This window comes from Camelus dromedarius, chromosome 5 (genome assembly GCF_036321535.1).
Source record: "Camelus dromedarius isolate mCamDro1 chromosome 5, mCamDro1.pat, whole genome shotgun sequence".
NCBI classification, from domain to species: domain Eukaryota; kingdom Metazoa; phylum Chordata; class Mammalia; order Artiodactyla; family Camelidae; genus Camelus; species Camelus dromedarius.
The window spans coordinates 554,754-575,876 of NC_087440.1; the positions used below are offsets into that span (position 1 = coordinate 554,754).

Consider the following 21,123-nt stretch of genomic DNA (forward strand, 5'->3'; position numbering starts at 1 on the left):
AGAATCTGGACTCATGGTCCCGTGGGGCCTTCCAGGGTCAGCACTGACTTTAAGAGTTTGGTGAGGTCTGCAGTTTGTACCATTCAAGACAATCTGCTCTGGCTTCCTCCCCGACCAGAAGCATCCATCAATCAATTTCAAAGCCGGCAGCTTGGTTATTAGAATGGCCTGAGAAAGCCATGAGCCAGGGTACCCAGCTGGGCAACACCTGGGTCTCCGCTCACCTCCTGCCAACCTCTAGGTCTCCTGAGCATTCTCATTTCCGCTCCTGAGCATTCTCACTTCCGCTCCCAGGGCGAGCCGAAGTCATGACCTGAAAGAATGCATGGTCAGCCAGCCCGTCTGAAATTTCCCCTCCGTGTGTGTGAAAGGAGATATGTCCAACTGTGAACACACAGAGCCCACACATCCTTGCGACTCAGCAGGTGCGGCTGTCCTCAACTTTGTTCCCTGGAATGTCAAACAGACCAGTCTCAGAGGTCTGACAGTATTAGAACAGATCCTGCAAAGCCTGGGCCCAGAGGCACTTTCCCCAGGAGCCCTTCAGGACAATAACCAGCCACCTGGATACACCCACACAGCGACAGGTGTCCTCACCCAGACCCCCAGGCACACAGTCAGATGCATACACAGAAACAGACGCACAGAGAGAAAACTCAGACACATCCAGGAATGCGCACACACACATGCACGCCCATCCAAAATATATTCACTCAGAGACAGATGCGTACTTGCAGATACTTGGAAACACCCAGAAACACATACGCACACACATACACACACACATACACTTGCACAGACATACACACGCACATGCATACACTCCTCAAAGGACTCAGCCAGAGTCTGATGCGTCCTCTCTGCCTGACCTTTAACAGCTTTTCCAACCCCAATAAGTGGCCTGGCTCTCTGGCAGGGCCCTCTGGGTCTCTGACTTGGAACCATGGTCACAATGGCTAGAGACGGGGAAAAAATGGCAAACTCCAAATTCACCAACCACACTACTAATTCACCACTCAGAAAAGAAGTTTTACTTTCGTGTGGTGACTTTCCAAAGTCCAGCCATGGGAAGACATAAAGATAAGCAAACAGAACACTAACCCATACCTTCTTTTTCCCTTCTCTTATCAGAAGCTTACACACCCTTTAAAGCCAGATAAAAATCTGACCCATAGTAGGTCTTTAGCATCAATGCGTATTAAACTGAACACTCTCCTGAGGGACAGCAGTGTGGGGAGAGGGGGGCTGCCCGGGGCCTGGTTCTGAGGGCTGTTTTGGCTTCTTGCCAGCGTGAGGTCCTGCAGGGTTCCTTGCCACTTTGGACCAACCAAGGAGTGATGTCATGTGTTAATTCAGTCCATAAATACTTACTGAACACTGACAGGCACTGTGCTCAGAACAGCAAACAGCCAGACCCAGCCCTGCTCTCCTAAGTGTATGGCCCACAAGAGGAGGCAGACATCAAAAATTCAAATAGTTTTTTTGTTTGTTTTTTATGGAAGTACTGGGGACTGAACCCAGGACCTCGTGCATGCGAAGCACACACTCTACCACTGAGCTATACCCTCACCCTTCAAATAATTCTTAAAGTAGATATTTATTATGAGTTAAATTGTGTCTTCCACCTCCCCCTCCAAATTCATATGCTGAAGTCCTAACCCCTAGTACTTCAGAATGGGGCTGTATTTGGATGTAAATTCTCTCCTTAAAGAAGTAATTGATGTAAAATGAGGTCATAGGGGTGGGCCATAATCCCATATGAGTGGTGTCCCTGTAAGAGGTGGGGACACAGACACGCATGGGGGTGGGGGGAAGACCGCATAACAGCACGGGGTGGGGGAAGACGGCCACCTACAAGCCAAGGAGAGATGCCTCCAAAGAAACCGACCCTGCTGACACCTTGATCCTGGACTTCCAGCCTCCAGAGCTGTGAGAAACAAAGTTAGGTTCTTTAAGCCACCCAGTCTGTGGTACTTTATAAACTAATATACTATTAAATTAAAATTAGTAAGTGTCATAAAAGGGCCTGAAAGGTTATAGGAGGGGGTCCTAATCTCTTCTGGAAGAGGGGGAGGACCACAGAAAGTGTCATTTAAATTGAGACCCTAAAGAATTAGGAGCTAACTCCAAAAAGGTAGAGAGTGAGTGGGGTTAGGGATGGAAGAGGGGACATTGTGGACAGAGGCCAGGTCCCCTGCAGGTAGGAAGGAGCCTGCACCTGCGAGGAACCCAGGCTGCTCCCGGCCTGGTGGCTGGGGCACAGCGAGCCAAGGGCCCAAAGGAGGAAGCAACAGGTAGGAGCCAGATCACAAGGCATGTCTCAGGCCACGTTCAGGATTTGGGGGGCTCAAGATGAGAGACAAATAAAGGGGAGAAATGGTGGAGTCACTTTTGCTTTAAGAAATGTTTTGTAGCAAAGACACAAACCACCATCACTTTTTTATAAAAGACATGAACTGAGCCCCACTCTGCCTCCAGCTCTGAAGTCAGTGAGACAGCTGTCAGTCCGTGCCTGCCAAGGGAGAGCAGTGGAGACGAGAAGTAGGTGCCAATGCAAAGTCCCCTCCCTCCTCCCTCTCTCCTTGGGTCAGCTCAGGTCCTCTGGGAAGCAGATGCCAGGACAGAAGCTGCAGAGATCTGGGCGGGGGAGCACCTGTGAAAGGCACTGGAGCAGAAGGACCACAATGGAGGTCTGACTCCTACGAAAGGAGAAAGGGGAGGAGGGCAAAGGGGAGGAGGGCAGAGGGGACAGGAAGGGCCTCAGACTGCAGCGCCCGCTGACAGGCTCCCCAGGGCAAGGAGTAGGTCCCCCACAGGACAGGAATGGCCTGGTTTTAGCACCTGCCACATCCCCCCAGCTCCCAACTCCCGCCCCGCCGGGCTCAACCTCTGGCTAAAAGCCATCTGGGGAGAGTGTGGTCTGGTGGGTCCAGCATGAATGGTCTGGTGGGTCCAAGAAGGTACCGGCAGCAGGGGCTCACAGCATTCCCCACTGCAGGCTCTCCCTGGTGTGGAAAGCGGGGCAGTATGCCTCCCTCACTGCCAGGCTTCTCTCCTTTCCTTCTTCCCCTCGTTCCTCCCTTTATTCCTTCCACCTGCCTTCTCTCCTCAGATCTTTAGTAATCACACCCTGTGCCAGGCAGAGGCGCACTCTGGAACCTTCATAAATGAATCAGACACAGTCCTCCCCTCAAAGAGCCATTGGTCCAGAAAGTCCTCTCGCATCCACAGGTGGGCACCTGGCATGTCCCTTCCTTCAGGCTGCCTGGCTGCTCTGGACCAACCCCGTGAGCCCCCATGGCCCTCCCTCTTGCTGGCCAGTTCCAGAGACAGGCACTATCTTCCACTCTGTACCTGCACACAGGGCAAAGTGCAGAGACAAATTAAGCAGGCAAATTAGTGCAAATCTTAGCTTGGTAATTTGAAGTATATTTGTAAATTTCAATGGCAACTTCATTTCCCCCCACCCCCGCCCCACCTTAACCCACTACTCCTCTGAAATCAATTAACACCTTTTAGATACATAATAAAATCAATACTTTTTGTTTGTAAAATGAGTGGAAAAGGTGTGTATACACCGACCACAGCAGAGTGACAGCAACCCAAACAAGACCCAACCCGAGGCTTCTGATGCTTCAAGGACGTCTAGGAAAGAACACAGAGGTGCTAGTTCCTGTTGTGCAGGGCACTCAAGTGCCTGAGCTCAGACACCTGGGGTGGTCTGTGCGGGCTCAGGCCCACAGCTCCGTGTCCCCGGGGGCATTCAGGAGCTGGATGTAAAACAAGAAGGCAAAGTACTAGCTCTCTTTAAATGAAGAGTTAAATACATTCACACCTGTTAAGGGCTGAATTATGTCCCGGCAATTTCATATGTTGAAGCCCCAACCCCCAGTCCTTAGAATGTGACTGTATTTGGAGATAGGGCCTTTAAAGGGGTGATGAAGCTAACAGGAGGCCACAAGGGTGGGCCCCAATCCAGTGTGACTGCTGTCCTTACGAGAAGAGGAAATACAGACACACAGAGGGACAGCAGGGATGCGTGTGTCCAGAGAAACAACCAGGTGAAGAGGCAGCAGGAGGGTGGCAGCCTGCAAGCCAAGGAGAGAGGTTCCAGAGGAAACCAGCCCTGCTGGCACCTTGATCTTGGACGTCTAGCCTCTAGAGTGGTGAGAAAATCCATGCCTGCTGTGCAAGCTGCCCCCTCTGTGGTATTTTGTTAAGGCTGCCCTAGCAAACGAACACAGCAACAAAAATAACAAAACAAGGAAACAAGGCGGGGAAAGTAGTCTGAGTTCTGCATTTACTTCTTTAAAGCGCTGTTTACGCCCCTTGAAGTGAGCTGCACGAGTCCTGAATTAAAAGGCAAAGCAGCAGTAAGCCTCCCTTCAGGACCCCGACTCCAGCAGCCTCTGCTCCTGCCTCCAGCCTCACCATAGGCGCCCTCGGGAGGGGTGGGAAGAAGGTGGCCAGCTGAGCGCCCTGCACCAGGGTGAGAGGAAAGCTCTTCCTGCTTTCTCTTCTGTTTAATAAACCACTGCCGAGTGTGAGTGTCAGTGCAGAATCAGGCCTCACACAGGTGTGTCAGGGCAGAAGCGGTGAGTAGGAGGTGTGCCCTCCGCCCGGAGTCCAAGGCACCGGTGTTGAGTGCCGCTCCTTTTCCATGTTGCTCCTTATGCCTATGGTCTCAGGGTGCAACTAAATTATGTAAATAACAAATCCCTTACGTTTGCCAAGTTCTTCAAAGCGGACAAAACTCCCTTACAACATTGGTCTCAATGAGGCACTCACGACAAGCAGCATTGACATTATTATCTCCATTTCACAGATGAGAAAATTGAGGCCCAGAAAGGCCAAATGACAAGGCCAGGAGTCAACAGCTGAAAAGTGCCAGGAATTCGCCCAAGCCTTTTGGTGAAGTGATGAAATATACCAAGGACTCACAGACACAGAAATCAAACTTAATGGTTACCAGAGGGGAAAGGGAGTGGGAAGGGATAAATTGGGAGTTCCAGGTTTGCAGATACTAACTTCTATATGTAAACTAGATAAACAACAAGTTTCTACTGTATAGCACAGGGAACTATGTTCAGTATCTTGTAGTAACCTATAATGAAAAAGAACATGAAAAGGAATAAATATATATGTGTATGACTGAAACATTATGCTGTGCGCCAGAAATTGACACATTATAAACTCACTATACTTCAATTAAGAAAAAAAAAAGAACTAGGAAAGGGAATTGCGAGAAGACACGGGACCACCTCCTCTCAATCCCAAATGAGCAGGGTGTTGGCCCAGATGGCTTTTCAAACACCGCCCAGCCTCCAGATTTAAGCTGAGAGAGACACGAAGGCACCCAGAGCATGAGTTGGCAAACTCAGCCTATTTGGGCTCAGAAGATGTCGTCAGACCACAGCCCTCAGGTAGACTCCAAGGGGAGGTGGTGACTGGGGAGGTGGGCTGGAGACGGAGGATTTTCTACCCTTTCTCTTTAAAATGGGGATAATAATCCAGCCCAGGCATTCTCACAGGTTGGCACGGTGGCCTCTGACCAAGGTGGCAATAAAAGAACGGACAAAAGCCTGCCATCAGGTCGTGAGTGGACAAGCACCCTCACCGATAATCACCACGCAGCCTCCATGTCCTGTCCACTGTGGCATCTCATGGCCGTTTGCGTTGATATTTTTCACTTCATTTCCTCATTTCATTATTTCAATATAATATTTGATGGATGAAAAATGTAGATAACTCGTACGTAAGAGAGAAAGCATAAGAATAAAATGAACTCCCGTGAACTAATGGTGGACTTGTGTTGTCCACAATGCTGCCGACAGCCTAGCACCTACCTTTACCCTCGTCCCCATCTCAGCCACCAGAGGTGAGCTTCACCATGAATTTTGAGTTTAATTATTGCCTTGCTTTTAAAATGTTGTTTTATCACATTGGCATGTATTTCCAAAGTATAGTAAAGTTCTTGAGCTTTATAAAAACAGAATCATACTGCCTCTGGTTTTCTAGGATGCTTTGTTCACCCAACACTGTCTTTCTGGGAAGAGCAGAGAAGAATGTGGATTTGAGGGTAGACAAATCCAGATTCCAAGCACCCCAGCTGTGTGATCGCATGCAAACTTCTTGGCTCCACAGCATCTCAGCTTCCTCATCTATAGAAATGGAGCTTGCGTTCTCTCATTTCCCTCACAAGGTTACAAAGGGAATTAAATAAAATGTGTACAATATGTTCCTATTGCAGAAGAGGTTTTTTAAAAAGCATTTGTGAGCTTATCTTTTTTCTTTCATTTTTGTCTAGCTCAGGGGTGGAGGATCACTGATCCACAGGGGAGGAAATACTTACAAAATTATTTCTCCTTAGGTAATATAACCCACTGTGTTTTAGATTAAGAACTGGGAATGTGAATTTTATCTAGTAAGTAGGGACTTCAGCTATATATTATGACTTGCTAATGGATGGAAGGGGAGAGAAAAAGGAAACTAGTGGGAGAAAGGGAAAAACAGAAAGAGAGATAACTATTAATGAGGTTACCCACTGTGTTTTAGCTTTTCGAAATGTCAGTTAACCAACGTTTACAGCTCTTCAGCTCCTCCAATCCCTAAGCCTATTACGGTTTGCTTAGAATGGGATCCTCTCAGCAGATCACCAGGGAAGACTTATTCTTTGGGGTGCAGCAACAGGGAACAGAACAACGTCAGGATGACATCAACATGGGACCAGACGGAAAGCTCTATGAGCCCATGCCAGATAAAATTCCTTGCCATATCCCAGTCTTCATTTTAGCTCTTTCCACATATACCTACTTTGTCTGTGGAACACAGGGCAGGACTTTTTTCTCATGGAGATTTTGTGGTTCACTTCTTATGGTATGTCCTTCATCTGCTTCCAAAATAAGGTTTTCGGCAAACAAATATGCTAGTGGAAAAGGCAGATGAAATCCAAGATCTGGAGTCAGGAAAACCAGTGAGATTGACATTAAAACAGAGAGCACTGAAATATTTATATGTGCATTTGTGAAATATTAATGCAGCATCCTGCAAACACACAGGCAAACACTCGGGGGTAGGGCACCCTCAGACTTCTTAAAGACTGACTTAACCAAGCACAGCTTTTGTCACTGGAAATCTTTCCTTTGCCTCAGAGCACGCTGTGGTCTCTCACAGCCTCGAAACGTCAGCTGGTCAACACATCCTTCTTCAGGACTAACAGAGCACACCTGGCTCCCTTGGGCCAGCTGCTTCACTGAACCTCACACCTGCAGGCCGGAGGGACCAGGTTTCTGTGTTCCTGCATTAGAGTGGTACAGGTGCTTGGCTTCAGGCTGATGGGTGTCAAAGTCATCCTCAAAGGCCCCCCTCTGCCCACTTCCTGCGCCTCCTGAGGGATTTGGGAAACCCAGCAGGTGCCAGCAAACCCCAGAGAGCTGGGCTGAGGGGCACCTGGTCAACAGGACTTTCTATAACCTGGGTGAGAAGAAGGCGGGAGGAGAAGCCTATGGGTAGGACAGAGTCCTGGATTCCTAGGACTTACAGAATGCGGTCTCCTTTCAGGGAGGTGCCATGCCTGCCTATTTGTTGCTCTAACCCCAGCATCTAGAGCAGTCCCAGGCATGTAGTGGGAGCCCAGTAAATACCGGTTCATAGATTGACCTGCAGCCCACGATGTTGGCTGCCGAGCTGCCCCCACCTAGGGGCAGTGCCCTCTACTGTGAAAAGGTGGACAGAAGCAAGTGAGGCAGGAAGGAAGGGGGCAGGGCACAGCCATGAAAAGAATGACCCAGCAATTAGTACCAAGATGGTGGAAGATTCAATTCCCAGTAGACCCCAAGCATCATTATCTGCTCACTGTAATACAATAGCTGCTAAATGGTCCTCCCACAGGTGCCAGGTCAGTTTCAAGGCTGACCATAAAAGGTCAAAAAGTGGGTGATGGCCCAATTCCTGGAATCCCACTCCTTCTTCAAAGTAGTTGGAATAACCCTCCCACTTGTTAGCATATGAAGCTACTGAGCCCATTAAACTAACAATCCCCACACCCTGGGGACAATCACATTTCTTCCTAGCAGACTCCAAGCTCTGAGGCCACCACTCACCCTTCTAAGACGGCCTGCATTCTGCCTAATGAATGTGTATCTCTTAGGCCCTTCTGCCTTTTTCTTGACTTTTGAGACAGCCTGCACTGTGGAGTGTGCATCTCTCTGAATAAATCTACTTTTACTCAACTGTGGCTCATTCTTGAATTCTTTCCTGCGCAAAGCCAAGGACCCTCACTTGGCGGGGCGTGTCCCTGGGACTTGCCTGAGACTTGGGACATGGCCGTCCCATCACACCCCATTTTCCCTGAATCACAACTGTGATCATTTCTTCTGTTCCCAGAAATGAAGGACAAGGCGGGGAAAAGTAGAGACAAGAGTGTGTTTTAAGTGAGGCAAAGCAAATGGTCGGTCCATTTCCTGAAAGGTCTCCCACAGTTTATCAAGCTGAAGAAATGAGCCCTGTACTCGGAGTCAGGAAGTCTGGGCTCTCATCAGACATTTTCACAAATTTGCTGCGTGAAGCAGAACGAGTCACTTCCTCTCTCTCAGCTTCAGTTTCCTGTTCAGTAAAAAGCAGTGGTTGGGCCAGACAGGTGCCCAAAGGCTAACCCCTTTGGCTGTAATTGGAAACTCAAGCCTGGGTTTGTCAAAGCCGTTCACTGCTCTCCTTCCTAACGGAGGGCAGTCCCCTACCTGCGACCACACTGTACTTCCTAGGAGCTCCCGGGGAGCCCCTGTTCCAGAACTTCCCTCCCACAGCCAGGAGGGGTGGGGGCTGAACACCGTTAGCTGGAGAGGCTGAGAACTGAGACACCCAAGAACTCCAGGGCGAGGCAGAGCTTTCTTCCACAAGCCTGCGGGCCCCTCCATTCCTGGCTGGAAGGTTTTCTGACACCCTTCTGCCTTTCTGTTCCTGTGGGGTTGTTTTGCTCTGGATCTGTCCACTGGATCAGGGTGGCTCGGCCCACCCTCTAACACAACGTGCTTAAAACTCGCTGCTGATGAAGGGAAAGGATGCCCCCTTTCTCTTGTGTCCTTTCTGCCCTTATTTTCTTCCCCTCTCTCCTTCCCGGCACACTTTCCCTCACTCACCTTCTAAAACTTCTCCCCCTTTCTTTCCACCTCTTCCCACGAATCCTCTCAGCCTTGGTACCTCACCCTGACCCTCTTTACTCTGGCTTCCAAGGGTCTTCTCTCAGGTTTCTGGTCAACAGCACCATCCTTTGGGCCTGGAAAGCAGGGCCCAGAGTTCTCTTGCCACATACACTCAAGGGTCCGGGTAATCCATCTCCTTTGGGTCCTTCTTTGACCTTCTCCATCCACGTCTTCACAGAGCCCCCGGCCCTATCTTGCCCATAGTTGGCAGGTGTATTTGCTTTCCAGAGCTGCCTTAACAAAGGCACACAGTCTGTGTGGCTTACACAACAGAAATTTATCTTCTCACAATTCTGGAGGCCAGAATCAGACTGAGGTCTTGACAGGGCTGGTTTCTTCTGAGGCCTCTCTCTTTAGTTTATAGATGCCCACCTTCTAGCTGTCTCTTTAGATCCTTTTTTGTTTGTTTGTTTTGATGGAAGTACTGGGTATTGAATCCAGGACCTCATGCATGCTAAGCACACACTCTGCCACTAAGCTATACCCACCCTTCTAAGCTGTCTCTTTATATGATCTTTCCTCTGTGTCCTGATCTCTCTGCTTATAAGGACACCAGTCATACTGGATTGGGGACCACCTCAATGACCTCATTTTACCTTAATTACCTCTTTAAAGACCTGTCTCCGAATATTCTGAGGGACTGAGGATTGGGAGACACAATTCAGCCCACACCAGCAGGGGTGATGGTGGTAGTAGCAGACGCAGCCCAGGCCTTATATGCTGGTATCCAGGCTGATTTTCTTGGGCTGCACACCTTTAGGAAAGGATGTAGAATGTGGGCAGTTAGCAGTCCAGGGGTAGGGGGTTGCTTCAGTATGAGTTTCTGAGCTATCCACTCAGCACCCCAATCCTGGAGGCTCCCCCAGAGAGCTAAAGAAATCAGATGGAAATAGCCCCCACAGAAGCCGAGCGTCAGGTAAACCAGAAGTTTAATAAAAATGAAAAAAGTTACAGCACAGTGGGCTGGTAATGGGCTTCTTTGGAAGGTCTGATATGTTGGTCAGCATGAGATGCTGACTCCACGTGGGTTCTGGGAGGTCACAGGATAGGTCCCTCACACCCAAGATTCACTTCACTCCTTATCTTGTTCCCATGGAGGGAGGCCTCTGTTTTCCTGGTGTAATTTTTGGCCAGGCTGGTTCTGAACTCCCTCCTCCTGTGAGAAAAGCTGCCTGAATCTGACCTTCAGCCAGGACGGTGATGTGTGTTTACATCGGTTCCCTGCCCCAGGCTGTGAGGTTGGCAGATAGGTGAAAGTCCGTTTTCTGGAGAATTAATGAGTTTTGGGAATGCTGGAGTCTTCTCCCCAGGAGACAGCCACAGCTCCCAAGGTCTCCTGGCTCCCCTGAAAATTCTTCTGAATCCTGCGTGCCCATCTCTCTTGCAAAGTGCTCGGGGATGGAGAATGCCTGCGTGCTGGTGACAGGCGGGGTCCAAGAGTCTGCAAAGACAGGAGCCCGGCTGGACCTGGGCCTCCCTGGTGGCCACCTGAGCCCGGCCAGTTAGGAGGTACTGCTCCTCCTCCGGGGGTGGAGGGCTTTCCTTTTGGTGATGTCCTCCTCTGTGTCACTATCACAATTCCTCTGGAAGAAAGGGAAAAAGAGAGACCAAGGGCAAGAGGGTCATGAGGTGCCAGGAATGGGGTCGTGCTGGGCAACCCGGGCAGAAGCGCCTGTCAGGGGCCTGTAAGCCAAGGGGATGGACCTAGAGGGGAAGCCTGTAGCTCTGCCCAGAGACCAGGGGTGGGCAGGATGGGGCGGGGAGGGACCTGAAATGGGACCTGCCTGGAGGTCTGCTTCCCAGGAGGAAGGAATGCAGGCAGAGCAGCTCAGGGGAAAGCAGGCACCAGGAGGGGCCAATTATAATAATAATGAAAGTCATGTCTGGTGTCCTTTGTGGCTGCCACACAATCTAGACCACCTGGATAGCTGTTCTGTGGACTGATGGGTCTCCTGAACTCAGCGCAGAGCCACAGGGACCACCCCACCAAGCTCTGAGGGCCGTGCTGTCTCCTCTGTCTGGCTTAGGCTGCACCTCTAGCCAGCCTTGCCGTGTTGTCTTTCCAGGGAAAAGGCTTCTGTGCTCTGATTTTATGAAAGAGAAAAAGAGCAAAGCACAGTCCAACAGCTTCTACGTGGCTAAGCCAGAGCAGAGGCAGCCACCCTGGTGGTCCCCATGCCTTTTCACTCAAGCCACACGGATCTAATCAAAGTATTAAAACTATTGAAAGAAGTACTGATTCAGAAAGCCTTGTGCAAGTCATAAAAAAAAATCTGTTGTCAGATGTTCAATTTTAAGCTTCCTAAACAAAAGGACCTCTCTCATTTTTTTTTTTTTAAGTCCCTTTGGGAAAACTGTATAATAGATTCCTGGGACCCATTCCTTTTTCACTTGTAGGGTGAGCCATTGAGCTGATGATGCTGAATGTCTGAGTAAAAAGAGGACAGTTTTAAATGTTTGCACAAGGATAAAAATTAGGAAAGAGTTTTACATTCTTTTCAATTACTCTCTGTTCCTCTTTCCTAATGGCCAGCAACTCAGCCTGAAAGGCATGCCAGCTGTCAGCCGTGTGCCTTCCCAGGGCCCTCTCTCCTTCTCCTAGCCTGCGCCAGCTGGAAATCCAAGGTCAAGATCAACTGTAGCCAAATACATCCTGGACCAAGCCCGGCCATAACAATAAAAATAACTCAAGCGCTGCTGAATAGCAACTTTTTAGCATGAGTCAGAGCCAGAAAATAAAAAAGTAAGCTAGGGAAAAGTCTGCTTGTCATTAATAGGGATTTTCAGAGGGAGCAAGTCCCAGTCCCCTTTTACAGCAGACGAGGAGGGCAGCCAGAGAAGGGACACAGCTTGGCCGAAGACACACAGTTGTTTTGGGCCTCTGGAGCCATAAATCCTCAAGTTCCTGACAAGAGCGAGAACCAAGAAGAGCTCAGGCTGGTGTGGGGTGCGCAGGGGCTGTGCCAGGCCCTGGGATGCAGCCTGAGTGCTGTGTGCCCTGCGGCTGCCCAGGGCTGCCAGCCCACCCACCTCACGCTGCTGCCATCTAGCCTCTTCCTGAGCTCAGGGAGTCACCTTCTGTTCCCACTCATCCTAGACACTCCGGGGGCCCTCACCACACTCAGTGAGCAGTGGGAGGGTCTGTCAGGGAGCCAGCTGCAATACTAACACCACATTCTGTAGCACTGGCACCAAATTTCAGAGTCTACAAGAGGATTTTAAACAATAATAGCTGCTAATACATACTGAGCGCTTAAAATGCCAGGCTCTAAGAATATGTCATCAGTTAATCCTCATGACTACCCTATGAAATAGGAACTATTATTTACTCCATTTTACAAATGATGACATTTTGGCACAGAGAGGTTAAGTAATTTCCTCAAGGTCACACAGCTCATAAGTGGCAGATTTGAATCGTGGCATTCTGGCTCCAGAGGCCATGCTCTTGATCATTATATTATAAGTCTCTCATTTTAAATGCACATAAAACTGCCCTAAGCTAATCAAATATAAGATATCACTTAAATGTTATTTTTATTGGTAAGCTAAGGCAAAACAGAATTAGGAAAATTGGGATAATGAATGTAAAGCTCTCTTTCTGAAGCAGATCTTTGGCCTGTCAGGAACTGATTTGGGATCGCCTATGGTAGTCTCATTATTCCACCACCATCCCTCACAGGCTACAAGTCCTTGGGGGGACACTGGGGCCGGGGAGTGGCAGCAGCAGTCCCTCTGAAGGCCCACCAGGAAAGGACTGGAGATCCTCCAGAGGCCTCTGCTGCCCTCTGGGAGCGCCCCCCTCCCAGCACCACCCCAGTGGTCCCCCTGAACACCCAACTTCCGCTGATCACACAGTGCAGAGCTTGCTGGAAACAGTTAAGCCCATCTGCTCCCTCCCACCCCTGAGCTCCAGGCCACACCCAGAATTCCACCCAACCAGAGGGCACCACATTTACCCACCAGGTCTGCATCTGGCCTCAGGTGCACCTTCTTCATCAGGGAGCGGGTAAGGTGGTTGCACAAGGAGACGATGCTGAAAGAGAGCTGGGGAGGGGTAGGGAGAGGAGAGGAACCTCCAGGTGAGAAAGTGCACAAAGACCCTGAGGGGAACCTGGAGCCCACCTGGGCCGCTGCCCCCACCCTTAAACCCTGACCCACCTTCCACCTCCTGCGGACATACTGCTTCTTGAAGTTCTCCAGGTTGACCGCGGACTCCCTGCGCACCAGGGCTTGCTGGTGGTCCACAGGCTGGGAGACAAAGCAGAGCAGGGTGGCTGACACTGGGCTTCTGACGGCAGCCACCACCGCTGCAGAATCCCTGACCACACACCATCCTCACCCTGACCCTGGGACCTCCCTTCTCGGCAGGGCACGCAGAAAAATGCCGCACTGAGATGTCTCAGCTGTCCCGGAGATGCCCTTGGCGCCCTGAGCTATTATTACCACAGCCAGATGTGTACACTGGCTGGGCTGGAGGCTAAACCCCCCGAAGAGGAAGAGCAGGAGGCAGGGCCTTCAGTCATGGGTCATTCTGGGGAAGAGTCATTGTACAGCAGTCTAGGATGACCACGGTGCACTGGGCTGATTCTGGGCTTAGCAAAAGGGATGCCCTATTGACAGGGCACTAATACTCCATTCAAAAATAAACTGAAGGAAATAGGGGCTTTGATGCGGGCCAAGAGGAAACAGGGTCATGCTCAGCTCAAATCCTGACTTCTCCAAGAAAACCTGACATGGCTTCTCTGAGCCTCAGTTTTCTCATCTGCAGTATGGGGATGATAAATAACATTGTGTCACAGGGTTGTTTAGGATTAAATGAATGTGGGATGTAAAGTGCTTCACTTAGAGCTGCTCAATAAATAGTAATAAATTACTGATAACCTGCCTTCCTTCTCCATTCCCTCCTTCTAAAAATAATTTTATTTGATATTTTAAAATTGAAGTCCCAACAGTTACAACGTGTCAGTTTCTTGTGTGCAGCACACTGTCCCAGTCATGCATATACATATATATTCATTTTCATATTTTTTTCATTAAAGGTTATTACAAGATGTTGAGAATAGCTCCCTGTGCTATACAGCAGAAACTTTTTAAAATCTATTTTTATATATAACGGCTAACATTTGTAAATCTCAAACTCCCAAATTTATCTCTTCCCACCCCCTTTCCCCGGTAACTGTAAGATTGTTCACTATGTCTGTGAGTCTGTTTCTGTTTTGTAGATGAGTTCATAGTGTCTTTATTTCTCTTTTTTTAGATTCTACATATGAGCGATATTATATGGGATTTTTCTTTCTCTTTCTGGCTTTCTTCACTTAGAATGACAATCTTTAGGTCCATCCATGTTCCTGCAAATGGCATTATTTTACCCTTCTTTATGGCTGAGTAGCATTCCATTGTATAAATATACCACATCTTCTTTATCCAGTCATCTGTTGATGGACATTTAGGTTGCTTCCATGTCTTGGCTATTGTAAATACTGCTGCTATGAACATTGGGGTGCAGGTGTCTTTTCAAACTAGAGATCCCTCCGGATCTTTACCCAGAAGTGGGATTGATGGATCATCATTTGATTTTTTAGCAGCTTTATTAAGATATAATTGATATACAAATAAACTGGACATATTGAATGAATGAATACAATGTGAGGAGTCCATTCCCTCATGAATTCCTGCCTCTTAGTAAAACAAGGTTTTCCTAGATTGAGAAATCCAGAGATGGGCTTCAGGGATTCTGTGAACCTCATGAAATGGGCTGCAAATCTTAGCACATACACTTGTATGTGAATGTTCATAGCAGCATTATTCATAATAGCTAAAAATTGGAAACAACCCAAATGTGCAACAGCTGATGAGTGAGCAACATGTGGTATAACCCGACAATGGAAAAACTGAATGGAAAACCCATTCATGAAAAGAATGAAGTACTGATAAATACTATAGCATGAATGAACCTTGAAAACAGCATACGAAATGAAAAAAGCCAGACACAAGAGGCCATGTAGTGTATGATTCTTTTTACATAAAATGTCCAGAACAGGCATAGAGACAGAGAATAGATTAGTAGTTGCCAGAGCTGGAGGGAAGGGAGGAAGGGGAATGACTGAGAAAGGGCATGAAGTTTTTTGGGGGGGTGATGAAAATGTCCTGGAATTATAGACAGTGATGATGGTTGCAGAACCTTGTGACTAAACTAAAAAGCACCAAATTGTACACTTTCAAATGGTGAATTTTATAGTATGTGAATTATATCTCAATTAAAAAAAAATTAGGGTATAGGTGCAGACATGTATTTCCTCTGAGAAGAGTCAACAGCTTCCATCGAGTCCCAAAGGACTCTGTGACCTCAAGAAAATGAACCTGCCAGGATGACCCGCGAGGTCCCAGCCAGCTCTATCTTTCTCTCTGCTCTGACAGCCTCCTCACAGCCTCCTCCTTTGGCACCTCAGTGACTGCGGAGTGAGATCGCACATTGATTCTTGATGCCGGTCTTGTCTCCTAACCACACTGCAAGCACACCTCCGTGCTTGTTTATTTTTCATCATGGCTTCAGGCAACAGGGGAAGCTGGTACATACAGCTGGCCCTCATGGCTCTGGACTTGACATCCTCGGGCAGGAGGCCCTTTCCATGTTCACCAGACCTCCCTCCTCCATGACCCCTTCCAAGGTAACTTCCAAGAAACAATGTCTCTCCCTCTCTCCCTGACATGACCAAAACACCCGTGTGCTCCTTGATTTTATAGAAGGCCTATCTCAGAGCCCTGCAGCGGAGTCATCCCACTAGCAGAAAACAACAGGAAGAATTTTCTTCATGTTTTTGTCATTGTTTCCTACCCCACCCCCTCCTGACCCAGAGCATGCAACAGTGGGTGCTCAAGAGTTGCTGGTTAAATAACAGTGGGTACTTAAGAATTGTCTGGTTAAATTCTCCGAGCTGCTGCTGAATCAAACTGAAACGCAGTCCCAAGACCTGGGACTTGCTCATTCCCGCCAGTGAGAGGCCCAGGCACCTGGATCAGCCCAGTTACGAGACCATGAAAGGGCATCGGGACACCACTACTCCCCACAGCTCTGCCTGGGAGGCAGCGAGATGTCATTCCGAGTCCAGGGGAGGTCAGGGAGCAGGGAGGAGAGGGCACGCAACTGTGACACGGAGAGGAGCCAGGGGCTAGGCGCCCTCCCAAACTGGGCACAGTGGTTTGGGCCAAAGAGTGCAGGAGGGGAGACAGGAGGGATAGGAGGAAGGCGGAGAGGAAAGAGAAAAGGATGAGGGCGCTGAGGGGACCATCAGGTCAGGCCCAGCTCTCCCAGCACTTTCCTTAACCGCCCCTCACCCCCTCCACAAGCCCAGCCCTGGGTCTAGGTCCCGCCTAGAAGAGACACTCAAAAGAGGGCAGAAGGCAACTAGTTGTGCTGAGCTTGCCTTTTCCTGGCATCAAAGCCTTCCGGTAGCTTCCCGGCCCGACAAGCTCACCAAGGACCCCAAGGTCTGTACCATCTGGGGCCTTCTCTGACCTGACTTCCTCCCACTCTCCTTCCTGTCCCCATGGCTCTCACTGCATGGGGCCGCTTGCTGGTCCAGAAACCCAAGGTCTCAGGATCTTTGCCCTTGTTCTTTCTTCTATTTATTCTGTTACTTTGTTCAGGACTTTGCTCAAATGTCACCTCCTCAGGGAGGCCTTCCCCGGCCACCCTATGTAAAGTAGCACCCCAGCTGCCCTACACAACGCACTGTGCCTCCGCCCTGGTTCTTCACAGCACCTGTCTGGAATTACTTGTTTCTTGTTAATCCCCCTTCCCCATACCTCTCAGCAACCAGTATCTCCTTCCAAGGTGATTAGCACCCTGCCTCCCCAACCCACAGAACATTTCTACCTCTAACTGCATTAATGTCTGCAACTGACCTGTGGTCTAACCCTTGCAGGGGACACTCATGCACTTCACTTGGAGAGTTTGATAAGCTGGAATTAGGAGACTCTGGGAGCGAAGGGCCTCTTTTTGTTCAGCTACAAATTGGCACCCTTGCCAGGAGAGAGATGGCTAAACCCCATGGCTGGAAGGTCAACACTCAGGCTAGGGGGATCCCATCGGTGAGAATCCCACCTTCCAACTGCTTCAGCAGTGCCAGCGACTAAGCAGAGATGTCCAACTAAAATACCACGTGGGACCATTCCCAGAGGGCGTTAACGGGAGGTAGTTACTTCCAGGGCCCTGTCTTGAATGCTACACAAAACAGCATGAACTCTGAGGAAGAGGCCACTGGCCTGTAAATCTGTCAGGCTGGCCTTTCCTCATCAGTGGACCTCGCTGGTTGCTAAGAGGCTCACTGAATGCTGACATTGTCATCTAGGCCCTGAAGTCAGAGAGATGTAAATTCTGCAGTGAAATCGATTCCCAGAAAGAACGTGGCACCAATGGTTTGCATTAAGTGGAGGGGGTGAGGGGCGATGGAGTCGTGTTCCACCTTCTCCTGACCCTCCCCTTTCTGCAAACAAACAGCGCCTGACTTCCAACCTTGTGGTCCCTCGACAATAACGAGAGTGTGGGCAATTTGCACCGGGCTCCTAGGAGTATATTTAGTGTCTCAGAAAAATGTCAGGAAGGGAGGAAAGAAGACAGAACGCTGTGGCTAAAGTCAGGTTTCATTTATGTACATGCAAGTGTCTTGGAAAAATTCCGTCGAGGTGAGCGACGTCAGCACTGACATCCACAGAGCAGGGGGATGAAGCAGCAGCCACCCTCTCAGGCAGAGACCCAGAACCCTGGCTTTACAGGAGAGGCACTCCCGAAGACTTTCTCTAAATACCTGGCCTCTGCTAGAAACCGCAAACAGATTACAGCTTCTCAGACCTCCATCTGTGTCACTTCTCCAGCCCCAACCTCCACTGAGAGCCACGGACACCTGAGCCCCCACTTCCCTCTCCTGCCCAGGTCAGTCACTCTGGGGGCCTCCTTCATCTCCCTCAGTGGAGTCTTTCTGGACGTGGCACCTCCACCTCTCCTTTTTGCTGGCTGGAGCCTGAGCGCTGCTGGCCTCATCTCCCTGTTTGCCCAGGAAAGGAGCATGTAAGGCTTATAGGTGTCCGAGTCTCTGCCTCCTTCTGTGTGCATGGGGACGGGGGAGAGCTGCAGAAAGGCTGTATTCCTGCAGGTTGTTCCTATGTCGAACAAGCCTATGGAAAGAGGTAGGTATGCCCCTTCCCTTGCCTGACCCGGCCTTACTTTTCTGAGTTAGGTCCTGACATATATACACTGTCACTTTTAATCTTCTCTCCAGGACCTTCAGTTTCCTGAGCAATTTTTCATCCTCAGGAGAAGCTTCAAAAGCTTTCCCTCCTGTACTGAAGACAAGAGACTTGAGAGCCATAACAACCAACCACATGTGTGGACCGTGTCTGGATCCCAGTTTGAACAAACCAACTATAACACGACACCCTTGAGGAAAGTTGGGGCTTGTGAGTTCGGAATGTGTGTCCAGATGATAACAAGTAATTATTCCTGATTTTGTCAGGTGTGATAATGGCACAGTAGTCATAGTAAAAAGACACTCCTTATCAGAGATTCCTGCTGAAGAACTTATGAGTTAAGTTAGTGTGAAGTTTGCTTTAAAATATTTTGAATCTGGGTAATAGGTACATGGAATTCACACTGCCATTCTTTGGTGCAAGTTTTCAAAGTTTCCCATAACAAACCGTTAAAAACAAAACCCCTCCTTCTTTTAGATCTCTGTAATCTCTTTTTCTTTAATCTCCATTTAACACGTCCACGTTCCTGGCCCCAGTCTGGGCTCAGCCCCATCCCTCCAAATTCTCCCTGCACCTTCCCCACAAGGCTGCGGCTTGGAGGGGAGTGTCGTGGGGAAGAACTTCTCTGAGAACGTTTCTGCCCTCTGCCTCCCCTCTTACTCTTTCTCAATCAGAATTCATGTCTCTCCTGTTTTCTGGACTATCAGGTACCTGTTTTGTCACTCACCACGGCCTTCCCCACTTCCCGGTTGGTTGGGGCCCCATCTATCCCAGACAATGAGACTTTTATTCAGGGGTTGTCTCCACCTTATCTGTCACCTCCCTCCAGAGCCAGAGCACAACCACTGTTTGTTCAATGAACTGGCCATTTCTGCTCCTCAAATATGCCCATGGCTGGGTCTCTTCTCCAGGGCAAAGAATCTTCTCCAAAGAGTTTCACAGACAAAGGAGAAAAGGCCATTCAGTTCCACAGACATTTACAGAGGCTGACAGTGAGGTGGTAGCTGAGCACACAGCCACCACCCACGTGGGCCCATTTCGCTGAGTGATGGAGTGAGGCAGGAAGCGTCATCTTCATAATCACTTGTAGCAGAGGATGGGTGGTACGGGGAGGGGGTTCACGGAGGAGACTGTGGCTTTATTTACTCCTGCCATTATTACTCTGCTCTGTCCCTTCATTGCCAGCCCAGCCTGTGCATCTGCAGAATCACCAACTACTCATCATGTCCACCTTTCCCCATGCAAAGCTGTGCCCCGTGCTTCCGCCTCAGAGCAGGGACAGCTTGCTGCCCTCCCCAGGAGCCCACTCGCTGCCCTCCCCAGGAGCCCACTCGCCAGCCTCCTTGGGAATCATTATGCAGAAGGATGTCATACACTCACCCTGCCCTCCCCAAGATGGCATTTACACAGAGCACAGAGACTGACCTTTCATTCAAGCCGAGTGAATGAAAAGATCCTCTGTGACGGCAGATGGGCCAGCCCAGAGAGCAGTGCCCTCCAGGCCTTCCCCAGTCTAGGTACCAAGGAAACACCCCATCCGGCCACCAGAGCCCCGCCCCGCCCTGTCCTTGATGTCACTGTTAGAGTGCCAGCAGGGGGGGAGCAGGCAGGAATCAAGCAGGTCCTCCGGCTGGGCAGTCCCCAGGCCTCCTTGGGCTCCCTGGGCACCAGGTTCTGATGCCAAAGGATGATGGGAGTTGGACCAGCCAGGTGACAGAAGAAGGTCACGATCTTCTCTGATTTCCCTGAAAGACTAGGGGGCATTTTTCACTTCACTTTGCTTTGTCTTTGGAAACTCTTAGTACAGAGAAGAGTCTGCTCATAAAACATCTAAACGACAAGTCATTACACAAGACTGGACAACAACACAGAAAAAACGACTCCATTCCTGTGAGGAAAACCACTGATGGTTCTGACCCAGCTCTGGGGCTGAATTGCCAGGTGACTCTAGACAAATCCTCTCCTGTAAAAGCAGGGCACCTGGTGATTCACCTCTGAGGACCACCCAGTACAGACAGTATGTAGCTAATGCCAGGATTCTAAAGTAACTGCTTCTCCCTGGCTTTTCCCAGTCTCCCTAATTCAAATTATCATCAACACCCTACTCCTTTACTGCATTTTATTTTGACCTTCACAGGAAAGTTTGCCCTGAGTTGCTCAATTGGGGGCTTCCTTTTCTTAGGAAACCTGTTGACTTGGCCAAAGGGACCTTTAATCCTTGCAGCATCTTAAGCCAAATGAATACACCATGTCAAGCGACAGGGTAGGAAAGTTCTTGGAGAGATTGTAGACAGGTCGTTTGTATCAATTCTCCCAGACGGCGGGGCACAGGGGACAGGGCTTCGCCATCCTCTATTAATTCCAAGATGCACATTTTTGGATCTCTGAAATCAGGACTTATCTCCCAATCAATGACATCGTATCTTTACTGTCGGTCTGAAGTGAAGGCAGGTGTTCCAAGAGATGACCACACTGCTTCCGCCAGCCCTTGGGGCCACCCAGCCTCAGACCACTTGGCATTAGATTCTCTGCTTGAGGTTCTTTCGGATCCCACTGACTGTGCAAATGCAGAAAGCAAACTTGCATGAGGACCACAGACCTGGGGCTCCTATTCTCAGGTGAGGATTTCTCCATCCTTCTACCCAGTGTCAAGGTTGAGACACACATGTTCCCTTGC

The 21,123-nt window shown here is 49.4% G+C and overlaps 1 protein-coding gene and 1 non-coding gene across 5 annotated transcripts in view; both read right to left on the minus strand.

Annotated features, from left to right (window-relative positions):
- Positions 1–1,496: 1,496 nt before the first annotated feature.
- TRNAA-CGC (transfer RNA alanine (anticodon CGC)) lies at positions 1,497–1,568 on the minus strand. Its single transcript has one exon. It is a non-coding gene; the product is annotated as a tRNA-Ala (tRNA).
- Positions 1,569–10,112: 8,544 nt separating this feature from the next.
- DAPK2 (death associated protein kinase 2) overlaps positions 10,113–21,123 on the minus strand; it is a 107,075-nt gene continuing 96,064 nt past the window's right edge. For 3 of the 4 annotated variants that reach the window (XM_064485455.1, XM_031452823.2, XM_031452825.2), the window contains exon 11: positions 13,359–13,448. Coding sequence is in view for 1 of the 4 variants with exons in the window: in XM_031452826.2 (XP_031308686.1) it covers positions 10,703–10,783; positions 13,161–13,244; positions 13,359–13,448 (255 nt within the window). In the remaining 3 variants the exon portion in view is untranslated. Of the gene's footprint in view, positions 10,784–13,160; positions 13,245–13,358; positions 13,449–21,123 lie in introns of those variants that run through there. The other variant, XM_031452826.2, reaches the window with a different exon arrangement.